This window comes from Orcinus orca, chromosome 2, assembly GCF_937001465.1.
Source record: "Orcinus orca chromosome 2, mOrcOrc1.1, whole genome shotgun sequence".
Lineage (NCBI taxonomy): Eukaryota > Metazoa > Chordata > Mammalia > Artiodactyla > Delphinidae > Orcinus > Orcinus orca.
The window spans coordinates 124,285,453-124,312,408 of NC_064560.1; the positions used below are offsets into that span (position 1 = coordinate 124,285,453).

Here is a 26,956-nt window from a genome sequence, read left to right on the forward strand (position 1 = left end):
CGGCTGGGCCCGTGAGCCATGGCCGCTGAGCCTGCGCGTCCGGAGCCTGTGCTCCGCAACGGGAGAGGCCACAACATTGAGAGGCCCGCAAACCGCAAAAAAGTTATGTTTTCACCTTCCTTTTTCCCTCTCTGCTGGGGGTGGAGAAAGAGATTGGCCTTATTTCTCATAAAGACTCACATCATAAGTGAGACAGGAAATAATTACTTCTTGTAGGAAAACAGAAAAGATAGCTCTTTATATTTAAAAAAATACTTGGTTAACTCTTTAAAAGAACTGTTGGATTTGTTCATTCAGGGCTGAGGCGCCTGCCTCTCTCCGCAGTGCTCACTGCCTTTGGATTATGTCAGAGCGTCTCCTGAAAGTACTTGCAGTGCAGATTGGGATGACATAAACAGTGGTTTCTGGTATTGATGAGGTTATATATTTGGTCACTGCCAAGAGAACAGTGGATATGTTGTATTTGTTTAATGCTAATGAAAGACAGAATCAATTAAAGTAGTGGCTTTCAAACTTCCTTTCTGACCAAAAAAAAAAACAATTTGTTTTGATCATAGTAAGACATACAATTTACATTGCAACCTAGTATACATATATTCCAGAAACAAAGTTTATCCTTACTATGGATAATGCACTCTAATATTTTCTATTCTATACTAATTTATTTCATGCTTTTTAATGCTGGTGACAGTCCACTAAATGAGGTTACAGCCCACTAATTGGTCATGACTACAGTTTGAAAGACATTGCATTAAAGCATTCACTCTTACCTTTCTTCCAGTTTGTCATGGTCTTATCTAATAAATGATGTAGCCTGTTTGCAAATCCATCTACAAGTGTTTAGGGAAACTATTCCAGTATGGAAGAATCTAGGATAAAAGTACTGTGGAGAGGAGAAAGTCTAAATCTTCGAAGTGAGGCTATTCGAGTTCCCACTGTGGAACTTGTACCTTACCCACATAGGCCCATCTTTCCATTTCTGTGCCCTTATACAAATAAAGGAAACTTGAAAGGGGGCTGGGGAAATACTGGGGTGTCCTGCAGTCTTGGGGCGGGGTGTCATTTCCCCAGGTCACCTGTAATCACTTCAAAAAGCAGGTTACACCGTTTGCCTAGTCTCGGGAAGACAGGCCGCATGGGATAGCTAAGTCATCAGAGCCCCACTGGGAAGGCGTTTCCTCCTTGCTTACTGCCCCTCAGATTCAATACCTTATAACACACACACACACACACACACACACACACACACACACACACACACACACACACACACACACACACACACACACACACACACACACACACACACACTTCTCCCCTGGCCCCTCCTCTGTTAGTGAGGGGGAGGGCTGATGCCGTCATCACTGACAGCCTCCCCTCTGCCCGCAGGAATGAGAGGTGGCAGCTAGGGTCACACACAGGTGTTCTCCTGTCTCCAGTCCTTCAAGCATTATGTCTCAGCATGTCATCCACCTCCCTCCTGGGTAGAGTCTGTCCTGAGCTCATGACAGTTCCATTGCTGGCTAAGAGCCTGTGCCCAGAAGCGCACCTGCTGCCCCCAGATCCAAGAGAGTGTGCACCTGTACATCCCACCTGTGGCCATAAGGATCAGGTTATCCGTCCCCGGATAATTCCCTTGAGATGTTCACGTTCTCTCTGACATCCTCTACACCCCTTTTTTTGCCCTAGTCCCAGCATTAATCAAATTTTTAGGAAATAGAAATTCCTAAGTCGTTTCTACATTTAGCAGAATTCCAGGGTCTGGAATCGTGGCCACATTGTCACCACTCCTGTCATAGCCACCGAGAGCTCCTGGTGTTGCAGTCACACTGAGGACAGGCTGCACCTTCACTGCTGAGACTTGATGCCAAAAGGGCGTGACCATTGCTGTCGCAGCAAAGGAACACACTAACCCTCCTTGGCCAGAGTCATTCCCTCAGTAGCAGCTCTTCTAGAAAATCAGGAGAAAGCTCCTCTTTTCCCTGTGGTCACACATGTCTAGAACAATTAGGAAAACATAGACGTGTACCCACCCCATCCCCCCGACAAGGAGAACCATTTTACTGCCCCAGGCTTCTGAAGCAGGAGTGTGGGAACCTCATTTATCTTACTCTCCAAACCTACCTTGCAGCTTATCCAGACAGGAAAGGGGGAAGCCATCCGGATCAGGTCCATCCTGCGCTCCCTGGTCCCCACCGAGGACTTGGTTGGAATCATCAGCATCCCCTTGAAACTGCCCTCCCTGAACAAAGGTAAGGGAAGCTGCTGGAGGCTGAGTTCTGCCAGTCTCCCCAGGGCCACCTGCTCACAGCAGGACTCCATCCGCAGTGCAGGGCTCCTCCCAGCCTCCTACTGCAGGGCAGGCTGCACAGGCGAAGTATCTTGCTCTTTTTCTGGTGTTGAGGGGTCCTCTCCTCCCAGCTCCAGCCGGCTGCTGTCTCCCCTGCTCCCCTGCGTTGAGACTCTCGTACCCCATTTCCTATCAGTACGGCTAGTCCAGACCTCAGTCTTCTGAACTCCAGCCCTCTGGAAGGAGGCTGATGGACTGGAACCAATGAGATCTCTCACCAAACCTTCCTTCTCCTTTGCCTCTGTGCCCCCAGCTTGTCCAGCCAGCCAGAGCAACAAAAGGATAGGGTCTGACCCAGGCTCCCCTGCACCACAGTACTGTGTCCCTCACAGCCATGGATCATAAAGAGTTTTCCCCCTGTGCTACATGTGACATTGGGCATCAGTCCTTATTAACTTTGCAAAACTTATACTCTCCCAAAAGCACACAGGTTCTCCATGTCACTCCACCTGCTACCCAGGCAGTTTCCTCTTAGCAGACGGAAGAATTGAAAAGATAGTATGATTTTGTTATAGAGTTTCCCAAAACTAGTGTTCCAAGGAACATTTTTATAAAAGATACTAATTGGTGTACATGTCAGCAAGGGGTTTGCAGTCAATCACTTTGGGGAACCTATGGAATATATCACATTTTTTCCATCCTTATTGAGATATAACTGACATATAATGTTCTATAAGTTTAGGGTGTACAATGTTATGATTTGATATTACAAAATGTTTACCAAAATAAGGTTAGTTCATGCATACTTCACCTCACATAATTACCATTTGTTGATGTTGTTGTTACGGTGAGAACATTTAAGTTCTACTCGCATGGTAACTTTCACATAGTAACTCTCATAGTAACTTTCACAATACAGTATTGTTAACTATGGTCACCATGCTGTACATTAGATCCCCAAAACTTATTCATCTTATAACTGAAAGTTTGTACCCTTTGGCCAACATCTTCCATTTCTCTCACTTCCCCCAACACCTGGTAGCCATCAATCTACTCTCTGTCTCTGTGAGTTCAGTTACTTTAGATTTGACACGTAAGTGAGCTTATACAATACTTGCCTTTCTCTGTCTTATTTCACTTAGCATTATACCTTCAAGATCCATCCATGTTGTTGCAAATGGCAGGATTTCCTTCTTTTTGTGGCTAAATAATATTCCTCTGTGTGTGTCTGTACATATGTGTATACATACCACATTTTCTTTATCTATCTATTAGACTATTTTATTTCTATATCTTGGCTATTGTGAGTAATGTTGCAGTGAACATAAGGATGCAGATATCTCTTTGAGATAGCGATTCCATTTCCTTTGGCTATATATCCAGAAGTGGGATTGCTGGATCATTTGCTTGTTGGATTTATAATTTTTTTGAGGAACCTCAACTCTGTTTTCCATATTAGCTGCACCAATTTATATTCCCACCAACAATGCACAAAGATTCCCTTTTCTCCATATCCTCACCAGCATTTGTTATCCCTTGGTTTTTTGGTTTTGTTTTTTATAATAACCATTCAACAGGTGTGAGGTGATATCTCATTGTGGTTTTGATTTGCATTTCCCTGACGATTAGTGATGTTGAGCATCTTTTCACGTACTTGTTAGTCATTTGCATGTCTCGGAAACATGTCTATGTGGGTCCTTTGCCCATTTTAAATCAGATTATTTGTTTTTGGTTTTGCTGTTGAGTTTTTATAGTTCCTTATATATTTTGTATATTAACTCCTTGTTAGATATATGGTTTGCAAATATTTTCTCATATTCTGTAGGTTGTCTTCTCATTTTGTTGATTGTTTCTTTTGCTATACAGAAGTTTTTTTAATTTAATGTAGTCCCACTTGTCAATATTTGGTTTTGGTGTCATATCCAGAAAAATCATTGTCAAGGAGCTTACCCACTATGTTTTCTTCTATGTTTCCGGAATTTTTCAGTTTCTTCTGCGTTGTCCAATTTGTTGGCATATAAGTGTTCATAGTAGTCTCTTCTGATCCTTTCTGTTTGTGTGTTATCAGTTGTAATGTCTCTTCTTTCATTTATAATCTTATTTATTTGAGTCTTCTCTCTTTTTCTTGGTAAGTCTAGTTAAAGGCTTGTCAATTTTGTTTATCTTTTCAAAAAGTCAACTATTAGTTTTGTTGATAATTTTTATTGTTTTCCATTCTCAACTCATTTATTTCTGCTCTGCTCTGTCTTATTTCCTTCCTTACAGTATTAGAGTACTCTGGATCTGACTATATTATACTTAGCTTTAACAGTGTGTGATATATTTTCATGTTATTAATTAGTATCCTTTCATTTCAGTTTGAAGAACTCCTTTCAGCATTTCTTATAAGTAAGGCCTACTGGTGATGAATTCCCCCCACTTTTATTTGTTTGGGAAAGCATTTATCTCACCTTCATTCCTGAAATACAATTTGCTGGGTACAGTATTCTTGGTTGGCAGTTTTCTTCTTTCAGCATTTTGAATATATCATTCCATTCTTTCCTGGTCTGCAAGGTTTTGGCTGAGAAATCCACTGATAGTCTATTGGGGGTTCCCTTGCATTGAAAGAAATGTTTTTCTCTTGTTAATTTTAAAATTTTCTCTTTGTCTCTGGCTTTAGACAGTTTTATTACATTGTGTCTTAGAGAAGATGGTTTGGGATTGAAATTTGGGGGTGACATAGCAGCTTTATGAACTTGGATGTCCAAATATCTCCCCAGGTTTGGGAAGTTCTCAGCCATTATTTCTTTAAATAAGCTTTCTGCCTCTTTCTTCCTCTCTTCTCCTGGGACTCCAGTGATATGTGAATTGTTTCTCTTAATGGTGTCCCTTAAGCCCTGTAAGACCTTCATTCCTATACATTCTTTTTTCTTTCTGTTCTGCTTACTGGGTAATTTCAAATTATCTGTCTCTGAGTTTACGGATTCTTCTGCTTGGTCCAGTGTGCTATTGAAGCTCTCTATTGAATTTTTCCATTCAGTCATTGTATTCTTCAGCCCCAGTATCTCTTTTCTGTTCTTTTTTATGTTTTTAATGTTCTGTTCTATCTCTTTGTTGAACTTATAATTTTATTCTTGTATTGTTTTCTCTATATTAAATGGTTTATCTGGATTCTCTTGTAGTACTCTAAGCATCTTTAGAATAATTATTTTGAATTCTTTGACAGGCAATTCATGTATCTCCATTTCCTTGAGTTCAGTTACTAGGTTACTGTGTTCTTTTTGTGCTGTCACGTTGCCCTTATTCTTCATGATTCCCGTAGTCTCGCATAGGTATCTGTGCCTTTGAAGAAGCAGTCACCTCTTCCAGACTTTATGGACTGACTTTGGCAAAGAAAGAGCTTCACCTTCAGGTGGGGTTCATTAAAGTGTACTGTGACCCAAGGTCTGATGGTACAGGGCACCAAGTACGGGGGTGTGCGGCAGCTTCAGGTCCAGAGGGGGCATGATGTCTTACTGACTCAGGCCACTAGGGTCAACAACACTGACAACTGCATGGACCTTGGCAAGTGCTGCCTGGGGTCCGCAGTGGCTTCAAGGGCTGTTGGGGTCCTAAGCAGTGCTTCTAGGTTCTAGTAACTAGGGACCAGGGTAGGCAGTAGTGGTGGCCAGAGCCAGTGGTACACATACACTTGGCTGCAGGGACCAGCTGCAGGTGACTGTGTAGTGGCAGAGGCCAACTGCAGACACACACGTAGTGGCAATGGCAGGGACCAACAGCAAAGACCAGAGCCAACCGTGGGTACACTAGCACCTGCGGAGACCCTGGCTATCAGCGTGCACTCCCATGCCTGCAGGGTCTCACCTGGGTGCGTGCACAGCAGTGCAGGCCAGTGATGAGAGCTGGGCTGGCAGCATGCAGCTGCACAGCTGGAGTGACTAACCCTTCAGCTGAAGGGGTCTAGGTGGCATCTTGTACTCTCACAACCACAGGCTGGGGCTGGCTGCCCGTGCGGACTTTGGGTTCTGGCTGGTGCAGGAGAGGCACTGGGGAGAGAGTCAGGTGACTGGGCATCTGTGAACACAAAAACCTGTGGGACAAAAACCGGTGAAATCTGGATTTTGTGGCGGCGGTGCTGGCTCTTGGTTTCTTCAGTGGCAGAAGCTGCTGGGTCCTCAGCAAGCAGGTCACCGGGAACCACAGTGGCTCCTACTGTGTGGCTGATACTGGTAGCCCCTGCCCTTCTTCCCTGTTCCTAGCCATCTCTAGACACCTCAGCTTTGCCAGTCTCTGGGTGGGGTGAAACCAAAGCTAGTCCTTCGTGCAGTGCCCCAGAAGGCTGGGAAAGCCAATCACCCACCACACTCTCGCTTTCTGGCAAAAGGAACTCTTTCCAGCTGAGGAGTTCCACTCTTGCCACTGCGATGCAGGCAGAATGAAGCTACCCTTCCTTCCCTTTTTGTGCACTTACTCTGAGTTTTTGTTCCATTCTGTTGAAGTTTCTTAAGTGGATCCCTGAGCTCTCCCAGACTGGTTTGGTTCATGGATAGGTGTTTAGTTGTTGATCTTTGGGGGGTGGGGGGCAAGGCTGGGGTCTCCTACCCCCCCATCTTGGTGACATCATTCTTGAATATATCACATTTTATAACTACATGAAGCACATTAAGATTATAAAGGCTCTGAGAAAACAAAATATAAAGAAAATAAATGTTGAGCTCAATGTTTCCCAGACCTTTTGAAGACAAAGCACTCATTAGTATCCCGTTAAAATACTGTTCTTCAGAACACCACGTGTCTGAGAGATTCATTCAGCCTCCGATGTTCGGAAACAGCGGCCCCTGGTGCTCCGGGGAGGAGAAGCAGGCAGCCTCCTATCTGGAAGGTGTCTTCTCTCCTTGCTCTCCCAGAGCCCTGCACAGGCGCCTGGGCTGCCTTAGGTTCTTGGCTGGATAGCGCTAAATGTTTGCGGCTCTCAGGGTGCCTTACGAAGTACAGTATTTATAGACGCTATGACTTTAGCTTGATCATTTAGGGGCTCTCTTTCCTAGTTTTTGGTGTTCACAAAACAGTAGGAGGAAGACTTTCTTTTTAATCCTCTTACAAGATCCTTTTTGTTCTCCAAGTCAAGAAATTTTTATTTTCTTCATGATATTTCCCCCACTTTATCTTTGAACTGCTCTATTAAAATAAGGTTAGAATTCTTGGATGATCTGATCTAAATTTCACCCAAATCAAATAATAGTTTCTAAATACTGAAAGAATATTTCCTCAGTTTTGTGCTATTTATGTTGCAATGGCTGTAAGCATGACACACTTTTCAATTTAATCTGCCTTACATTTTTCTCCCTCACTTTCTTCATCATTCAACAAAGCAATAAATCAAGCCCTGATTCCTAGCATTTACCCACCAATTTCAAGCTCCCAATGTGACACCGCTGAGCATGGAGTCGGACAGAGAATGCACATAGCACCCTGTTGCACTGTGCTTCCAACATACAAATACAACAGATGTAAATAACCTCAAGTATAGTTTATAGTACAATAATTAGGAAGTGGTGATCTTTGAGTACTTGTTACCTTTTAAAATACAATACACTTAATTGCAAATCATAATTTTTAATAATGGATATATCTAATAACTGGCTCACAGAATTCCTGCAATTTTAACAGTCAGTTCTTCCAAGCCAGTGTAAGCTGACTCTAGCACAACATTGTATTATTTCTAAAATTCCTGTTTCTTGTCAGGAGAACAAGCCATAGCCAGACAAGCTCTGTGTTCCATTTGAGACTGTGGAGCTAGAAAAGGGGAAATGACATTCTCTGTGTGTCTTTCAGATGGATCAGTCAGCGAACCAGATATGGCGGCCAACTTCTGCCCCGACCACAAGGCGCCCATGGTGCTGTTCTTGGACCGTGTTTATGGTATAAAGGATCAAACTTTCCTGCTCCACTTGTTGGAAGTTGGGTTTTTACCCGACTTAAGAGCCTCTGCCTCTTTAGATACAGTAAGTGGTTAAAATAAGAAAAATTATTTTTCCATCATTTTAAATGATTAACATTGGAATTAGAAGTGAATAGTTTCTATCTACTCACTGATTACATACTAACAGTTTGCTTTAAAGGGTGAGAAAATAGAGGAACCAAGAAATGGCAGATGAATTAATTAGTCCAGAGACTGTTATGTAGGTAGACTGGACCTCAGATATTCAATCTAGCTCCCTCTAGGGCAAGGATTCCCAAGCTCAGCACTCTTTGAAGTGGGGGTGGGGAGCATCCTGTGCATCGCAGAACGTTTAGCAGCATCCCGGGCCTCTACTGGTACTACATGCCCCCTGGTAGCACACCCCCCCACAAAGCAATTCACCAGAGGCACCCTGGGAGACAAAACCTCACATGAGAACTATGGCTCTGTCACTTATGAAAAAGGATGGCTGGCAGCAAGATAGGCTGGAAATACTCTTCATACTCTCACTCCTTAAGTTACGTGCACTGACCATCAGGAAGGATAGTCTGAAGCTCACGGCATGACAAGGTCAATGTAAGAGGCCAAGTGCAAATCCAAGTTTGGAAGTCAAGTGTGAGGTAAGGGTAATCCAACATCAAGAGACATCAAGACAGGAGGCCGCAGGAGTTAGAACACATGGAGGCCAGATGCCCCAAGTCAGGATGAAGCAGAGAGATCGTGTACTAGGAGTCCTGGGTCCAAGGAGGAAAGACCAATTAGATCAGAGTAAGTTTTCAAACAAACCTTGGCCAGTTTAGGGTTGTTTTTAAAGAGCCAGTGGCATATCTTCTTGATCAGTCATAAAGTTTCTCAAAGGCTCCACCTGGTGTCCAACAGCAATAGAGGTCTGAGCTCTAGTGATGAGTGGTCAGCTAACCAATATCTTAACTGGGGTGGATTCCATTTGAACGAGTTACACAGAAATGGATGGGGTCACCCAGCAATGGAAAGCAGGAGGAGCCCCAGTCTGAATGGGAGCTCTGTCCCTATCTGTGGCATGGAGATAAGAAATGGTATATCCACGAAGGCATTAGAGACATACGGCTGTTTTGTCAAATTAAAACAATGCTTCCACAGCGATTTTTTTGAGGTTTCCTATAAATTCCTTGATTTAAAATATTAAAAATATTTTTAACTTGTGGGACATTCCCAAGTTTCCTGATCAAAGCATTCAACTTGTTTGTAGATCAAATAAACAGCAAATACTGTTCTAGAATTTGGTGTTCAAATCACATGCTTGTCTACACACCACCTACCACAAAAGAAGTTTTGTATTCGGTTCCTCAGCACACGTATTTTCATGCATTCTCTTTTGAAAACTCTTAAGCCACCGGAATCAAAGCTCTTCCTTCCTCATTTTAACAACTCTGTCTTTTAAAGTGATAAATGTGGAAGATTAGCTGTTTCTTTCCATATGATTACTGCAGCTCCTAGAAGGCAAACTTTTGATAATTAATAGAAATATGTACCATTCAAAGAAAACAGTTTATCAGATCATAAGTTAAAGGAAATGTGTTACAGATACGATGGCTGTGATCATGACAGGAAATAAGGATAATATTTCATCTCTGTGGACCTCAAGGTTTCTTTGGCAGTTCTGCACTTTTCAAAGATGGTAGTTAAGCATGCTTTGGCTATATTTAGTCACTATATTTAGTCACTAAGTGGCCCTTCCTTAAATCTAACCTGTATCAATGAGCAAGAGACAACAATGTGAATGAGGATTACAGCAGAGTTTAAGAGAAGGCCCTTGATTTCTATTCCTTGTACACGTTTTCCCCATGCAGAGTTAGGTTCCCTTCAGTGATGTCTCACCCTCACGCCAATTATCAGATTGCAAATCGCTCACAATGCTCAAAAATCAGGTGATGGGGGTCAGAGCTCCACTTCCTCTCTGTAAAATTGTCACACAACCCGTGAGTCTGAGAGCTTGCTCAGCTTGTAACCGTTTACTAATCTCAAAATCGCAAGAGGACGGCTTGTGAGTCTCCATACGGTGGAAACAGAGAGCGAAAACCAGAATGATAACACAGTAGCCTGGCAGTTGGTCTTTGCAAATATCAAGGGTGTTGGGTTAGACTGGTCATCAGCTGATTTTAATAAGCGTTTAGGCTGCTTCTTTGAAGGCAACAGATGTTTGTGGACCATTTGGAATGAGTTAGCACTGGCTAGCCTTTGCTTTTCTTCTGTTTATTGTTTCTTTTAACCTGATTCTTTTTCATTTAAGATGCAAAAGAGAAATGGGTCTCTTTAGACAAGGTAGAAAGTTGTTCAGCCTGTCACTGTGAAACACGCATATGTGTACACCTCCCCACCCTGCTAGATGAGAGCTCAGTACAGGGGGAAGCCTGGCTCTGTCTTTCCCAGGAGACTAGTCAGCGTCTCAATCTTCTTTCTTTAGGTCTCCCTAAGCACCACCGAGGCCGTGCTGGCACTGAACAGGTACATATGTTCTGCCGTGCTCCCGCTTCTCACAAGATGCGCCCCTCTCTTTGCTGGAACAGAGCACTATTCCTCTTTGATCGACTCTACACTGCAGACAATATACAGGCTTTCCAAGGGCCGTTCCCTCACCAAAGCTCAGAGGGACACCATAGAGGAGTGTTTGCTGGCCATTTGCAAGTAAGTACCTGGTCTTAGGTTCTTCACTTCCGCGTATGCGTCCACATCAGCTGCACTGAATTGTGTAACCCAAAACCTGATGAATCTAGTCTGAGGATATGCTCAGATGCTAAGGATGTGCTGGGTCCCCTACTTGCTGCAGGCTCTTTTTTCTTTTTTAAAAATTTTTTTGAAATATAGTTGACTTACAATGTTGTGTTAGTTTTGTGTACAGCAAAGTGATTCAGTTATACATATATATATATATATATATACACACACATATTTTATTTAGATTCTTTTCCATTATATGTTATTACAAGATATTCAGTATAGTTCCATGTGCTGTACAGTATGTCCTTGTTGGTTATCTATTTTATATATATAGATATATATAGATATATATATATATGTATGTATGTATATTTTAATCTGAAACTTCTAACATCCCACAGGTTCTTTCTGATCGCCTCTCCCTTGAGGCTCATCTCTCTGTATTAGACTCACCTGGGAGCTACTAAATAAATACCCCAATGCCAGGCCACACCTCGGCCCAAAAGATCAAAACCTTTAGGGATAAGAGCCAGACCTCTAGCTTGTGAAGCTCCCCAGATGATGCCATGATGTAGCCAAGACTGAGAATCACTGCTGCAGGTTGTCCTGGAGTCAGGACCAGCAGGTGCCCCCTTTAGCGGCCAGCTGGGTCTGGTCCTGATTCTTGTTGAATGGGTTGTTTCCTAGTCACACAAGAGATGACTACGCAGTGAGGGTCTAGGGCTGCCTAGAAAAAAGGAATTGGTCCGTCCTTTTAGGACGTCAAGTTAAAAGGCAATCTCACATTTATATTTCAAGTGTAACAATGGTCCTTCCATTTTAAATGCTTTATTAAAATTAACCTCTATCTGCTACCTTTCTATCATCTAAGGCCTACAGGCTTCAACTACTTCAGGGACCAAACTGTGTCATGCACAGTACTGTTCGCCTAGGGTGTGGAGTGGAAGGTGGGAGACTGCCACCCAGGCCCCACAGAAGGGATTTCTCGCTGAGATCCTCTGCCGGAATCAGGCCCTACACTCTGACACCACTTCATTCATTCCAGTATTATTAGAACTGGCAGAGAATTAAGCTCATTTGAATACTGGTGGTCTTAGAAGAGAGACAAAGCTTGGTAAACACACTATAGGCCTCTAGGAATTAATAGGGTGACTAGGGTTTCCATGCTGCCACTTCAAAAGGAGGGACAAGAGCCCCATTACTGGTGTACATGGGCTCCTACTTTCCTTCTGAGTAGTGGCCAAGGGAATAAACAGTGAGTCTGCACAGAAAGAAAGTCTTCTATCAGCATCGAGTCTGTAATTGGCTGGTAGCCGCATCGATCACAGCTATAGATCTTGTTCTACCTTTTGCTAGATCTGAACTCAGCAGGTATCTTAGAAACCAAACCAAAAGTCCAGTCTCCCAGCATAAGCTGTTTCCTAGTTAAAAAAAAAAAAAAAGTCATGGTGAGACTGATGTTAGCGCAAATGTTTTTAAAGAATCAGATCAGGGCTTCCCTGGTGGCGCAGTGGTTGAGAGTCCGCCTGCCGATGCAGGGGACGCGGGTTCGTGCCCCGGTCCGGGAGGATACCACATGCCGCGGAGCGGCTGGACCCGTGAGCCATGGCCGCTGGGCCTGTGCGTCCGGAGACTGTGCTCCGCAACGGGAGAGGCCACAACAGTGAGAAGCCCGCGTACCGCAAAAAAAAAAAAAAAAAAAAAGAATCAGATCAGACCTTGGGGAAATTAGAATTTTACATCAAACCAAAAATAGAGCTCACAGCCCTATTCCTGTACTCCTAGGAGCTTCCCCACTCCTCCTCTTAACCATCTGAGCTCTAGAAACACAGACAAACTGACACTTACGTAGATTTTTAATTTATTTTTAGTAAGTCAGGAATTAATCAAGTTAGAGGTGTTTTTTATTTCTTGATTTTATTCATTAGTCAATCTAAGGTGATATTGCTAATTGGGTAAATGATGTAAAAAAAATGAGGAACTTTATATGCTTATAATTACTACATTTAGAGACAAACTTTTTTTTTTTTTTTTTTTCTATGTATTATGCCTGACTTGTTCACTCCAGGGCTTTTTATCGCAAGGCCAGCTCTACCAAAAGTTGTGAAACAGACGAACTCTGTTGTCCACCTCCATTCATGTCCATCCTTCTTGTTGTAGATGCCTCCAAGGCTTTCTTCCTGGCATTTTAACATTCAACATCAGTTATTAACTTTGCCTCCATGGCTCTTAGGCATCTCTGAAAGGGGCTCATGGGCTGAACTTACGTGCCAAATTGTGTGTAAGTGTGTATTTTCACTGGGAAGAATCCAGAGGTTCCACTGGGTTTTGAAAGGTTTGGCAATCTGAAAATATAGGCTAAATCAGCGTTGCTTCTCTCTCCTTTCTCTATCTCAGAATTTACTTGCACCAAATACCAAGGCCGTGAACACTTTGATAATTTGGTACATTGTTCTCTAATTACTCAATTTGCCTTTTAAGGAGTTTTTTGAGGACAGACCCTTAACCCAAAGAAATGATTTCAATAATGAGAATATCAGGGATCAGGTAGTAACTCAGAGCACCCTTCAGATCACACCAGAAGGTGGCCTCAGATTCCACCCGTGCAGCTGATCACCTCTAACTTCTTCCTTTGCAGAGTTCGGGAGGATGGTCAGTTCGTAGCAATGGCTCTAAAACCACCTGCACTTTCTTTCTGTTATAGACTTCTTTGCACATAATCAGTGGCTGTATTTTGAGTGTGCATAGACCCTAGGACATCTTGTCACATGGTGATTGGAATTTAACCTTAGGGATCTCAAGCCATGAGCCCTACTCCCTCTTTCTGCATTTTAACTGTACTCAGTTTTTAAAGTGTTTTATCGTAGACTGTGGTTTATCCATGATCGTTTGATTTAGGAGCTAAGTGTTTTGAAGCTTAGCTCTAATATATGGTTATAGCTGAGTATTCCTTTCATTCCCTCTTCCTTATTTTTTTTTTTTCATTCTGTCCTCTTGTTTTTCTTATTTCATACTGCAGTCACTTGAGGCCTTCCATGTTACAGCAACTCCTGCGACGTCTAGTTTTTGATGTGCCGCAACTCAGTGAATACTGCAAAATGCCTCTGAAGGTAAACCTCTCTATTGTTACAGAGAAAACAGTCTATGGCACAGGAAACTTGCCTTGTAAAACAGGATCTTCACAACTGGGGGAGCAAAGTACATCTTAAATGGGTTTTACTCCTTTAAATTGATAGCTAACTACATACAGTCTCCAATATCAAATCCCTTCTTGAGTGTCAAGGTTGGAAAGAGTAGTTCTGCTAGATTCATTAACTGCTCCAATTTTCCGTAATCGATTTCTACCAATTACTTGTTATTTAGCAGAGGCCAGTGAGGGCACTTGGAGTTTGCACCTTCCTGCCCTAATTAGGTTTTCAGGATGTTCTTCATCTCAAAAGGCTTTGAAGGCCCTGTGATTCTTCATTTAGGTACAGAAAATAAAAGGTCCCTTTTCTATTCCATACTGTGTTGTGCTTTTTTTTTCCCCTTCTGTAACAGGTCCTCTTTTTCACTTTTTTTTTTTTTTTACTTCTTTTCTCTTGTTTTATTAATGAAAAGTAAGGCCACAGAGCCCTCTCATAGCCACCTGATTCCTGATTTTCCCCCAAATTACCAACATTTTGTTGCTGGTATAGGCCTGGGTAGAAGGACACCAGACTCTGCCACCCACACAGAGGGCAGTGTTTTTCATCTTTTACCTCTGAGGCACCTGCCCTATTAGCATATGCAAAAGGGTCAGCAGTGGCCAGCCACACCTGCAGATTCTGCCCAGTGATTTCAACAGAACTTTTCCCTCTTTTCAGGAATATCACTAGTTCAAGCAAGGATTTCAAGAAGCATTTGACTGGGATAAACAGAATTCCCAGAAGCCTTTAATTCATCCTCTTTCAGCACGCCACGCAGAAGACAGCTTGTTTGCTGTCAGAGATTCCACAGTCCTCCACGGGCTCATTCTTATGTCTAACCCTAACACTCCCAGTTTTCATCCCCCAAAAAATCCTTTAGCTAAAAACGACAGTTTTTACAGTTCAGCCTGGCATTGCTTCCTTGGCAGACCTGTGCCGTCAGCTGGATTCTGGCTCCCAGAGAAACATCATCGATAGCACTCAGTAAGCTCACCTTTACCCCTTAGATCAGCGGGATTTTTCTTGGAGGATGTGGATCCCGCCGGCTGAGATGGGACCATTGGTAGTGTACGTGTGCCCTCTATTGGCCATGTGGGGAACTGCTGTAACATGGCTGGACCATCAGAAGGCTCAAGTGAAAGGCAGAGAAGCCAGGGGCCGTAATCAATGCTGAGAAAATCTGCAGACCCACAGCCTACTCCCCACCCTCCCCTCCCCATGTCAGCATTACCAGGATCTCCCAGATTTATTATAAGCAAAGATCTCAGAAGAAATTCTCCCCATCCCTGACTGGCTGGAACAGCACACGGTGACTACTTCCGGAGGGTAGCATTTTCTCAGTAGGAGTAGAAACAGTTCCTCTCCGTTTTCCAGGAAATACGAGGGACGAGTTAGGAGGCACAAGAATTAATCAGGTAGATTCCGTTCAGGCTGGAGCTCATTAGGCACAAGAGCAGACCGTTCCCAGCGGTGTTTGGGGGCCGCTCTGTAGATAACCGAACAGTTTCCATCGTTGGTTTCACTCTCCTGAGGCGTGTGTGCTGTTTTCTTCTCCCCTGTGTGCTGTTGACACCTGTGGATCATCTCTGCCCCACCCCACTGGCGCACATCCGTTCTCAACCTCCCAGCTTCTGACAAATCACTACGAACAGTGCTGGAAGTATTACTGTCTGCCGTCAGGCTGGGGGAGCTACGGTCTGGCTGTGGAGGATGAGCTGCATCTGACAGAGAAGATCTTCTGGGGGATTCTTGACTCCCTTTCCCATAAGGTAATGGCAGTGCTTCCTGAACAGAGAAGGGGGGGGGTCGCCCAACCTCGGTGATACAACCACCTGCACGTAAGAATAGCTGATACCTCATCAGCCTCTATCTACCATGTGCCCAGAAGTGTGCCAAGCACTTCACAAGCAGATCACGTTCACTACCCCAACTCTCTCAAGGAGGAACTACCCCGACCCTCATTTGACAGGTGAGAGAAAGAGCAGCTGATGACTTGCCAGACTCACCTAGCGAATATATGGAAGGGCAACTTCCAGAGTGAATCACAGAAATATTTCCTGGTTCCAGTATTAATGACTTACCCCGCCCCCATCCCTTCCCTGCTATGTTGTGTGGCCCTGGTTAGCTGGCCTTCACCAAGTTCAAGCCTAGAGAAGTCCTAGCGTCTGCCCCGATGCGGGGACATGGGATTCTCAGGAGACCTTACTCCATTCAGGCGAGGTGCTTCCCAGCCACCGAGGCGAAGGAGCTTGAGGGGGGACGCAGGCCTCTGCATCCCAAGCCTTCCTGTGCAGTCTGATTGGATTACAGCCCCGACCTGTATGTAGGCAGCCCCACACCTGCCTCCCCTTCCCTTACCCCAGATTTAGGTTTGTGACGTCACCAGCTTTAGACAAGCTCGGGAACATTCAGGGTGGTCTGGCCATAGACAGGTCACCAGCTTTAAAGGTAGAAAATGAGAAGTTTTTCGGGTTTTCGTACAGAAGTCTGGAGCAAGTGTACAGCCGCAGTCTGGTGTTTACGTACACTTACGTCATCTTCCCTCCTATCTTCCTTTGGTCTAGTACAAGCAGATCAAAGGTTGTCCCTCACCTGACACGTTTTAACTGAGATTCCTTCCTGGCCGGGTTCAGGAGAGAATGTCTGTGATACAGAGCAGCCTGCTGATCGTGTCAGCATATGACCCGCATCAGCCACCGAGGGAGCCAGCAGAGCTGCTGTGCCCTCTCCAGGCACAGGGTGGGTCACTTTCTATAACCATCTGTGGCCGACAAGTTTGTAGCCTCTGTTGGCCCAGTGAGAACCGCTTTAACCTTTCGATATCCCTGCAATTAACTAGTTAGGAGATATTGATTTAAACCTTGATTTAAGGTTTCTCAACCTACCGCCAACGGTGACTTGAAGGCTTTACAGATGGTCACTTTTCTGTGACAAGGATACCTGGATTACAGGCCTTACACGTTCCCCATTTGGGTTAACCTGGGCAAATGCACGTGTTTTTTTTTTCTTCCCAGCGAATCGGTGAGTGGTTCTGCCTGGCGGGCTGTGGTTTTGGTGTGTGTGCTAACGTGGTCTTTGTCTTTCCTCACAGAGGTACGACCCAGATCTTTTCCGAATGGCCCTTCCCTGTCTCAGTGCTATAGCTGGGGCCTTGCCACCAGACTATTTAGATACCAGGATCTCAGCCACATTGGAGAAACAGATCTCAGTGGACGCAGATGGCAACTTTGACCCCAAGCCTATCAACACCATGAAGTGAGTTGAGTCCAGAATCATCTCTAAGCTGGTCCTAGATTTTGCCCCGTGGCCATTGTTTCTCTTTCAGAAGGTAGCCAGAAATTTAAGCTTCCCTTCCTTCCCTCCTGCCAACATGGTTCATCATGTCCCTTGACACTACAAGTCACATTAGGTGTTAGATTTTGTCCTCAACTCCTGAAAGATTAATCCATCCATATCTGATTATATGCTGTATTATTATATTCTGGGCTTTTTGTTTTTTGGAGGGTGGGGTTGGGTTATTTATTATAAGAGGTGGATGCTCTCCACATATGTCACCTGAGGCACTGCAAGAACCCTGACAAATGATGCAATTAATTTATTAATGAGTTTTTTGACAAAATCTTTGCTCTTTGTGAATTAGGCCTGTACAGTACTAATAACATCATACATCAAAACATCTCCATAAATAACACTCAGCTGAGCTCCAGCAGGACTTCAGGGTGTGAGGGCAGAACAACATGGGGTCCTTATTTGAGCGACTGGACCTGCTCTTTGCCAACAGATGCTAGATCTTTGGAAAAACTCTACAATAGCGCTTTTTCATTTCTCCCCCTGATCCTCCAGCATTCCTCACTGGTGATGATTAGGCCACGGACAAAGTATTAGACAAGATCTGCTCAATTTTGCCTTTGGCAGTACGGCCCCAATTATGATTATGGGTCGTGGGGCATACAGGCTTCATCTCCAGCTGCAGTTTCAACGAAAAGCTCCAAAACTGCTGTAGACTGTGCAGGGAAAAGGAGGCATCCTCTGTGAGCCCCTTGAACTTATGTTTTATGGCAGTAGTTCTCAGATGAGAGCCATAGCCTCAGCCCTTCCCCGGAGCTGTCAGCTTGTGATAACATATAAAATTCATCTTTGGGAAAAGTAAATACATATTCCATCAGCAGAGCCTTGAGCTGAGTGGATGGTGGGAAACTGAATTGAACCTGCTGTAAGGAAGAGGTAAGGGGTGTGGTGAGCCTTATAGCTAAGGCCAAAGGGAAGGCACGTATTGATTTGGAGAACTTGGCCCTATGAAAACGTAAGTGTGCTGAAGGAGGACAAAAGGTGTGATCACTCGGACGCTTTTATAAACATTATGAGACAATGCGGTACTCAAGCAGTGGTGTGCTAATGGTGACTCATTCGGTGTTTTTTGTTCGTTTTTTTTTTTGCGGTACACGGGCCTCTCACTGCTGTGGCCTCTCCCGTTGCGGAGCACAGGCTCCGGACGCGCAGGCTCAGCGGCCATGGCTCACGGGCCCAGCCGCTCCGCGGCATGTGGGATCTTCCCAGACCGGGGCACAGACCCGCGTCCCCTACATCGGCAGGCGGACTCTCAACCACTGCACCACCAGGGAAGGCCCAGTGTTTTTTTGAGAGTTCTGATTTCTTCAAATAGACCTCTGACGTCAGTATGGCTCTTTGAGTAATATGAGTAATGGGGACTGTGACCAAAACTTAAACAGAAAAGGGCCTTATTGCAAGGATGTGGGGTCATTATTAAAACCTAGTGAAAGGCTGACTGCCCAGGCCTCAGCCAGGGCAGGAACTAAGGCAGAGTGACCAGATGGACATTCTCCAGGTGTCCACATTGGATGAGTCACCCTGAAGAGTTTGCTGTCCTGGTCTCACTCAACTGAGGATTCACATTCCAAGTTCCCTGGTGGTCTAGTGGTTAGGATTCAGTGCTTTCACTGCTGTGGCCCAGGTTCAATCCCTGGTCGGGGAACTGAGATCCTACAAGCCGTGCAACGCAGCCAAAAACAAAAAAAAAGATTCAAATTCCAGGAAGAGTGAGTCTGACTGGCCTCATCAGAGCCGTTCCTCAGAGACAGTTCACATAAGCCTGCACGCAAGTCAGGAAGACTTATTCCTTAAAGCGAAGTGGAGGCGTATTGCCAAACAGAAGGGGCAAAAGCTGCAGGGCTAACAGAACTGACAGGTGTGCCTACTGGGTTGCCATGATTTCAGTATTTAAACATGAATCACCAAACCCCAAAAGGTAGACAAGCACTATTTTGGATCATTTGGTCCTGTAGCTACCCACTTCTGCCATCCGCAAATCGGAGTTGTGAGATGGCAGGACAGTGTCTTTGGATGAAGGGATTCTCACGGTCTAACCCGGACAGTTGTGGCCCAGGAGCCAAAGTGGTTCTTAGGAGCCAAGGGAACCCAGAGCAGCTGGAGGGAGGCCACCTGTGAAGCAGAGGCTGCTGCAGAGACGCCCTCTGATTAGCCGTGGGTGTGTCTGCGACCTAGTCCTGGACATGCTTTGAGCTCAGGAAGGTCACTGCATCTGGGGTCCACCTTCAAATTCGGGGTTAACTGGTTGATCACATGCAACTTCTGATGGCTGATTGCTAGCTCTGGCCATCTTTTCGGCACATGTGACTGAAGTGCTTGGGGAGGTTGTAATTTTATTTTTCCCCTCATTTCACAGTTTCTCCTTGCCTGAAAAATTGGAATACATCGTCACCAAGTATGCTGAGCACTCACATGATAAATGGGCCTGTGATAAGGTAGGGATCCTCATCCAACCCATAATTGTCAGGGGAAAAAAACAGCAGCCCAAGAACATGAAAGGGTCCAATCCTGGAAGTCTGCCTGACTTGTCTAAGCGACAGACTCGCTATGCCAACGGCATTCGTTATTTCTGAGCGGCAGTTTCCCAGGGTTGGTGGAGATCGGAGAAATGGGCGGGGCAGTTGCTGATGCGGCTTTTTGTGTCTCTCAAGAAAACGATCGCTTCTGGGAGTGTTGATGTCTGTCTTCACGTTGCATTTCCTGGAGTCGGCGCCCAAGCACATGCTTGCGTGTGTTTGACATAAGGGCTTAACGTGGGGCCGGAGGCTTTTATTAAATGTTTCCTTTGAACGTAGTGTCGGAAAAAGGGAAAATTGAATGGAAAGCTTTACCCTTGCATTTTGCCAGCAAGCTGAATTTTATTCTAGGGAGGACACGCGGCTTCCTGTGGTGGGCAGTGCTGGAACTTCCAGACTCTCCCTTATCAGTAAGCCTGTCCAGCTGGTGTTTAAAATTCTTCACCACATGAGGTCAGGCTGCTAATAAGTTTAATTGCTCTGTCAGCCCTTTAATGCTGGCAGGCACATGGGGAGGAATGCCAAAGACATCTCGGAGTCCTGTGGGCAGCCAGTTAAGCGCTGGGCCTTTGCCCAGAGGCAGCTTACAGCCCGTAACGGTGGACCTGCCTCCACAGCAAGGCCGCAGCAACCACCTGCCTGGATGCACCCTGGATGGGGGACAGCTTGAAGCCCTGGCTCAGCCTCTGCTCTGATTCTCTCCTGAACCCCTGTTGAGAGCTCATGATGATTCCAATCGTTGTATCTGTAGAATGGGCTAATACTCATGATTCTAGAGCAGAGGTTGGCATGCTTTTTCTGTAAAGGGCCAGAGAGTAAACATTTTAGGCTTTGTGGGCCGGACAGTCTCCACTGCAACTACTCATGTCTGCTGGTGTAGCACAGAAGCAGCCGATGACAACACATGAATCCATCGCAATATCCAATCCATCCCTAAGCCATGTGCATTTTACCTCCTTGTCGCTTTGGAATGTGGATGGTTCTCTCTGTGCCCATGCCGTGGTTTTCGTTCAAGCTGCTCTCATCTTTCACCCAGACAATGTGATAACCTTCTAACTAGTCTGCCCACGTGCACTTTCTCCAGTCCGTTCTTCACGCTACAGGCAAGTGATGGTTTCAGTGTGCAAATTTGGTCAGATTCTCCCAAATGGGTCAAGTTCTCCAACCCAGCCCCTTCTCCTTGTTAAAATCCCTTAATAACTTCCAACTCTTTTCATGTAAACGACAAAATCCTTAATATGGCCTGATAGGCACTGCTTAATCTGGTCTCTGCTACCATCTCTAGCCTCATCTCTCCCTTCACCCTCTGCCCTCCAGCCATATCCCCTTCATTTAGGCTCGTTCTCTCTCTCTCTCTCTCTCTCTCTCTCTCACGCACACACACACACACACACGCGCACACACACACACACACACACACACACACTCCGCATATGCCTGAATCTGCCCCCTGTCTGAGCCAGGTACCCATCTGCACTCACACGTGTGAAGACACCATTCACCAATTCCTCCTTCAAAATCTGTCCAAGTGTGAATTCCTAGGATGCCTCTTTCCCAGATTTCTCAGATATAGGCCCTCTTAGCACCTTGCTCTTTTCCTTCCCAGTATTTTTATAGCAGTCTTGTATAGTTGGATTTGCAACAGTTAGACATTTATATATACCAGTTACCAACTCTGCATTTACTGGCGTGGTATTTGATGAATCTCTCTCATCCGCTAGCCTGGAAGCTTCAAGTTTGCTCACCCTTGCCAGGTGGGCATTGATAATCTGACAGGAAAAGGGTATTTTCCCCTGCCCTCAAGGACCCCACAATCGGTGGGAGAAACCAAGTAAAGCAGCCATTAAACAGGTTGTGCCATGCTGTGATGGGCATGAGCACGGGGTGAGAGCACACAGGAAGAGACCCCAACCCAATAGGGAGGGTCCGGGAACGCTTCCTCGAGCTGCTCACACCTACAGGGTGTGATGAATGAGGGGCCATTGTTCAGGCACAGGGGAGCAAGTGCACTGCAGGCCATGGAAGCAGTGGGTGCAGACCCCGAGAAGCAAGAGAATGTGGTGGCTTTAGGGGAGCTTGGTTCGACACATTGGGGTCACGGAGTAGGGCGGGGGAAGAAGGGCAGGACATGAGCCTAGAGGGCCAACAAGATCTTCGCTGCAGCAGTAGAAGCCAGAAAGAATTTGGATTTTTACCATGATGGCAGCTGGGAATCAGAAATGTTTAAAGCAGCAGAGTGCCCTGAGCAGGGTATTTTATAAAAACCACTTGACAGTGGTGTAGAAAATGGAATCCGTGAGAGACAGCAAGACTGGAGACGGGAGACCGCACAGGAAGCCGTTGCAGTAATCCAGGTGACAGCTGATGGTGGCCTGAGCTAGAGCACTGGCAGGAAAGTGAAGGAGGGGCGGACCAATAGGTCTGGGAGGTTGAACACACATGAGGGAGTGCAGAGAAGGAAGAGTCCCACATTTCCAGCTTGAAGAGTGAATGTAAGCTGGTGCCGTTCACGGAGATACAGGGAACCTGAGAGGAAGAGCCATTGAGAGAAGTGAAATTCCAGGTGCTGTTTCAGACCTGTTGAGAGGTACCTATGGCCATCCAAGCAGAGCTTAAATAGGTATGGAAGTTAGGAGAGAGATCTGGGCTGGAAATGCTGATTTGGGATCAATCCACTTAGGGACCACGGGCCTAGATTATATCCCGCAGGGACAGTGTTCCTTGAGAAGAGACAGAAACTTGAGAAACAGCCACATTAACGAGGGGACATTGGCAGAGGCTGAGAAAGAGACACCGGAAGTCTTTGGGCTGTGAGGTTATGGAAAACGGAGCCTGATTTATCTCCGTATCCACCATCCCTGGGACAGAGTTTGGCACCTACTGTCACAGGCATTCCACCAATGTTTGTTGCATGACTTTTGAAATTCTTAAACCTCTGTGATTCTAGAAACATGCCTTGCTAGAGCTTTGCTCTGGGATTGGCGGGCAAGGGGTGCAAACCAAAGCAGCCTCCTGCACGCCGTGGCCAGTAGGTCCAATACTCACAAGCGTTCAGCCTTGACATCTGTCCTTGCCTGTGACTGGGACACATGGTTCTGAAAAGCATTGTTCTCAGGTCTTCTGAAGCATGCTTCCGTCTGTAGTGGGCCTGAAACACAAGCGAGTATAAGTGGAGGGGACAGCAACTAAAATGAGAAGAAATAAAGGAGCAGGGTTCAAAATTCAGGGGGCAGAGAGCCTGACAGCCCTAAAGGATCCGTTAGACGTTTTGGAGGGAAATTTCCAAGCTCTGTCACGTTCCATTATTTTATTTGTTCAGTGAAAATTGAAGCTGGGATGTGGGTCACATAGCAGGGCTCTCTGGGTGCCAAGGATGTTTGAACTGAGAACATTTCTACAGAGTCAGAATGGATGGAAATATGGAATTTCCCTGGATGAAAATGTGAAGACCCATCCATTGATCAGGCCTTTCAAGACGTTAACAGAGAAGGTAAGGACCAGGCCATGCTAATTTCCCTCCCCTGGGAATTATATCAGATGGCAGAGGAGTGGAGGGCACATTCACCATCCAGTTCCTCAGAGACTTTCCAGGACTCGGCAGACTCCTCAGGAGCTGGCCCATGGGCCACAGCCTCAAGACTGGTTTCTGAGAACCCAGCCTCCCATTCTGCTATTTGGTTCTGAAAGCCCATTGGAGAGAGAAGCACCAATCAGCACTTAGAGGCTGGGCCAAAACGCATTTGTGTTTCACTTGTAACTGAACTAGGAAGGGCTTCTGTTAGATTGTTGCAGGGGGCGGGGGGACTTGCACTGTTGGAGAACATTCAGATAGAAAGGACTTCCAATCATGACGGATTAAAAAGAATAGAGGAGAGAGTCCCCAGGGAAACGTGGACAGGTCTCTTGGTTTGTTTGTGTTTTTTTTAAGTTATGAGATTTGGTTCAACTCAACTCTGAATTCCTATCTTGCGATCAGTAAGAGTTCCTTGCAGGCTTTAGACCTAGTGTCACAGGTAAAGGATGACATGTGTATCTTTATGTGCATATTGACCAGTTATAAAATTGTGCGTGGCTCGAAAGAGAATTCTAAATCTAAGAATGTCTATTTCCCATGCTCGGAGGAGAGCTTTGTGCAAATGCATTTTGACGTGTCCCATCTTAAATACCTACTAGAGGACAGAAGTCACTCTGGAGAGAAAGGGGTGGGTCCAGGGCTGGCGATGCTTGTGCAGTGGGCGGGGCACAGAGGAGGCAGAGGTGGCAGTGCTGGGGGGTGGGGGGAGGGAAGAAGTCATTCTGTTCTCGTTCTGCTTTCTCCACAAACTGTGGATATGTCTGGCACATTCCCTCTAAAAGCAGGAGACTGTGGGGTCCTGTACTTAAAAACCTCAGAAAGACGGATGACGTGTTTCAGACGGGATGCTGCAGAGGGTATTCTGACCCAGTGAGAGGAAGCTGGAGCTGCTTAGCCCCCCTCCACTGCGGGAGGACCTCTCTTCCGGGAGACAAGCCAGCCACAGTGCTGGGGCGTGCCCTGCACAGCTCTTCTGCTCCAATGTTCTTCCAGGAGAAGGAAATTTATCGCTGGCCTGCCAGAGAGTCCCTGAAAACCATGCTGGCTGTGGGCTGGACGGTAGAGAGGACCAAAGAGGGAGAAGCCCTATTTCAACAGCGGGAAAATGAGAAGCTTCGAAGCGTGTCCCAGGCCAGCCAGGTATGACCATCACGCCCAGAGGCCAACACTAGGCCAATGGAAACCATGGAGAACCTGGGAAAGCTATCCCCAGGGTATCAGAGATGAGGCCCACCACCAGTGAGCCCTGGGAATCTTTCGGGACATATCTTTGGCCACTGAAGTCAGGGATGCTGGTGAGAATAAGGCAAGTAACGGGAAACCCAGTGATTCTGCCTTTGCTTTCCTAGGGCAACAGCTACAGCCCTGCTCCCCTGGATCTCTCCAATGTTGTGCTCTCCAGAGAGCTCCAGGTCAGTGTTGATACTTTCAGAACAGCGTAACGGACTTTCTAAAACCCCTCAAGTGCAGGACATATTGCCCTCCAAAGAATGTTCTAGAAAGGGGCGAGGGGGAAGAATGCCTAAAACATATCACCACTGAAATATCAAAATTAAGAGAGGGCCACAACGAGCAGAGGCCACTCATCTGACACAGTCTCAGCAGAATTAACCAACAGTCTGAGAAGGTGAGGCTTTGCGCTTCTTCCCGAGACGTCATAGCAGGTCATGACTCAATAGAAGGAAGATTGAACAGCAAATTACTGTACAAAAACCCGAAACAGAACTTATAACAGCCAGGAGAAATAACTAGTAACAAAGCTATTAACAACTAGGAGAAGATGTACGAGGTGGCCCCTGGGTGGGGCTGCTGGACTGCTCACACCGGGCCCCCCAACCTTGAGGACAATCGCATATCCTGTGGTGGATTCACTTGAGTTGCCCTTGGTGGTACAGACAAGTCATCATTGTAGGATTTAGGAACTTACACCCAAGAGGATGAAATTAAAGGCTTAAGCTTCCTCACCCCCATTCCTCCCCTGTGCACATGTCAGTGACCGTGACCGGCCCCAGCCTGAGGCCGTTACTCCTTAGAGAGTCCATCAGACCAACGCTTTGGACCTTAAAGAAAGTTTCTTTCCAAAGTACACCCTTCATTCCGGGTCACTATTTTATGAACCTCATAAAGATGCATTCTATTTGAGAAATCTTATGTGCGGCAGTTTTCTCCAACATGTAATTATTTTTAGTTTGCAAAGCTAAAGGCTTTCGGGGATCCTAGAGTTTTGCTTGACCCCCCCCCCCCCACTCCCAGCTCCCTATCTCAGGTCAGGAGTAAAATACTTCACTCCTGTGACAAATGGAGTGCCACCAGAATGCAGTTTCCAGTGGAAATGTGTGTTTCTCAGAAATGCATCAAACTGCCAATATAATAAGTTACCAGACAAGGACAGAATTAGAAATTGTTTTCTGTGTGTATGGGAAGATATAAAACTAATGGGGTGCATAAGCAAAGACTAATTAATGATGGGAGACGCTCAGCAATGTGCCATTAGCGTTTGGTGGTGCTCTGTTCCCGAGGCTGCCTGCAACAGCGGGGCAGATATGAACCCATTTTTCTTGCTTGCTTTCTCTCTGACTGTCATCTCCCTGATGGGACACAGGGGATGGTGGAGGTGATAGCTGAGAACTATCACAATATCTGGGCCAAGAAGAAGAAGCTGGAGCTGGAGAGCAAAGGTGAGCTAGATTCACAGCATCTCCTACAGAAGGTGAGCTGGGGGGCAGGTGTGTTTCCCAGAAGTGCAAAGGAAGAGCCACCTATTTTGTCATCTCTCACTTTACTGACCCCAGGTGGCGGCAGTCACCCTCTTTTGGTACCGTACGACACCTTGACTGCCAAGGAAAAGTTCAGGGACCGGGAGAAGGCCCAGGACCTGTTTAAGTTCCTCCAAGTGAACGGCATTGTGGTTTCCAGGTAAGTCGTCTTCCAGGTGACGTTAGCGGGCCAGGGGCAGGCTCGTGTGGTCTCTCGTGCTCTAGATATTTGATCACCTGCCTGCAAAGCAGATCAGAGTAAGGATAGCGGTTGAGTCTTTTGAAAGGAATAGATGTTTATTCTGGAGCGTGAAGCCCTCTCTTCCGACAGAAATAAGACTGGTCGATATCAATTTCTAAAAATCAGTTACAGCAAAGAATCGTGACAAATTATACATCTGTACCTTAAACATTTAATTTTAATTAAAACAAACACACATGCATTCATTCACAAATCTTGTACCATAGGCCCCCAGATCTCATCTTTGTTGGTTGTTTTATTGATTGGAATTATAAACCACATCCATAATGCGTCCTCAAAGCTCTTGAAGTTGGGCTGAAGAGCAGTTAAGGTACAGTTAAGAGAATTAAGGTACATACAAAACAATGTAAATGCAGTATTCTGGGTTGGTTTGTTTGTTTTTTGTTTTTTCAATTTCCTCCCTAT

At 45.6% G+C, this 26,956-nt stretch overlaps 1 protein-coding gene across 2 annotated transcripts in view; it reads left to right on the forward strand.

Annotated features, from left to right (window-relative positions):
• Positions 1–26,956, forward strand: part of RYR3 (ryanodine receptor 3) — a 555,614-nt gene that overhangs the window by 433,765 nt on the left and 94,893 nt on the right. For both annotated transcript variants that reach the window (XM_049705467.1, XM_049705468.1), the window contains exons 46-57: positions 2,132–2,252; positions 8,105–8,274; positions 10,675–10,895; positions 13,948–14,038; positions 15,724–15,864; positions 17,187–17,350; positions 19,800–19,878; positions 23,360–23,449; positions 24,527–24,673; positions 24,883–24,945; positions 26,136–26,211; positions 26,326–26,449. In XM_049705467.1, the coding sequence (XP_049561424.1) occupies positions 2,132–2,252; positions 8,105–8,274; positions 10,675–10,895; positions 13,948–14,038; positions 15,724–15,864; positions 17,187–17,350; positions 19,800–19,878; positions 23,360–23,449; positions 24,527–24,673; positions 24,883–24,945; positions 26,136–26,211; positions 26,326–26,449 (1,487 nt within the window). The remainder of the gene's footprint in view (positions 1–2,131; positions 2,253–8,104; positions 8,275–10,674; positions 10,896–13,947; positions 14,039–15,723; positions 15,865–17,186; positions 17,351–19,799; positions 19,879–23,359; positions 23,450–24,526; positions 24,674–24,882; positions 24,946–26,135; positions 26,212–26,325; positions 26,450–26,956) is intronic.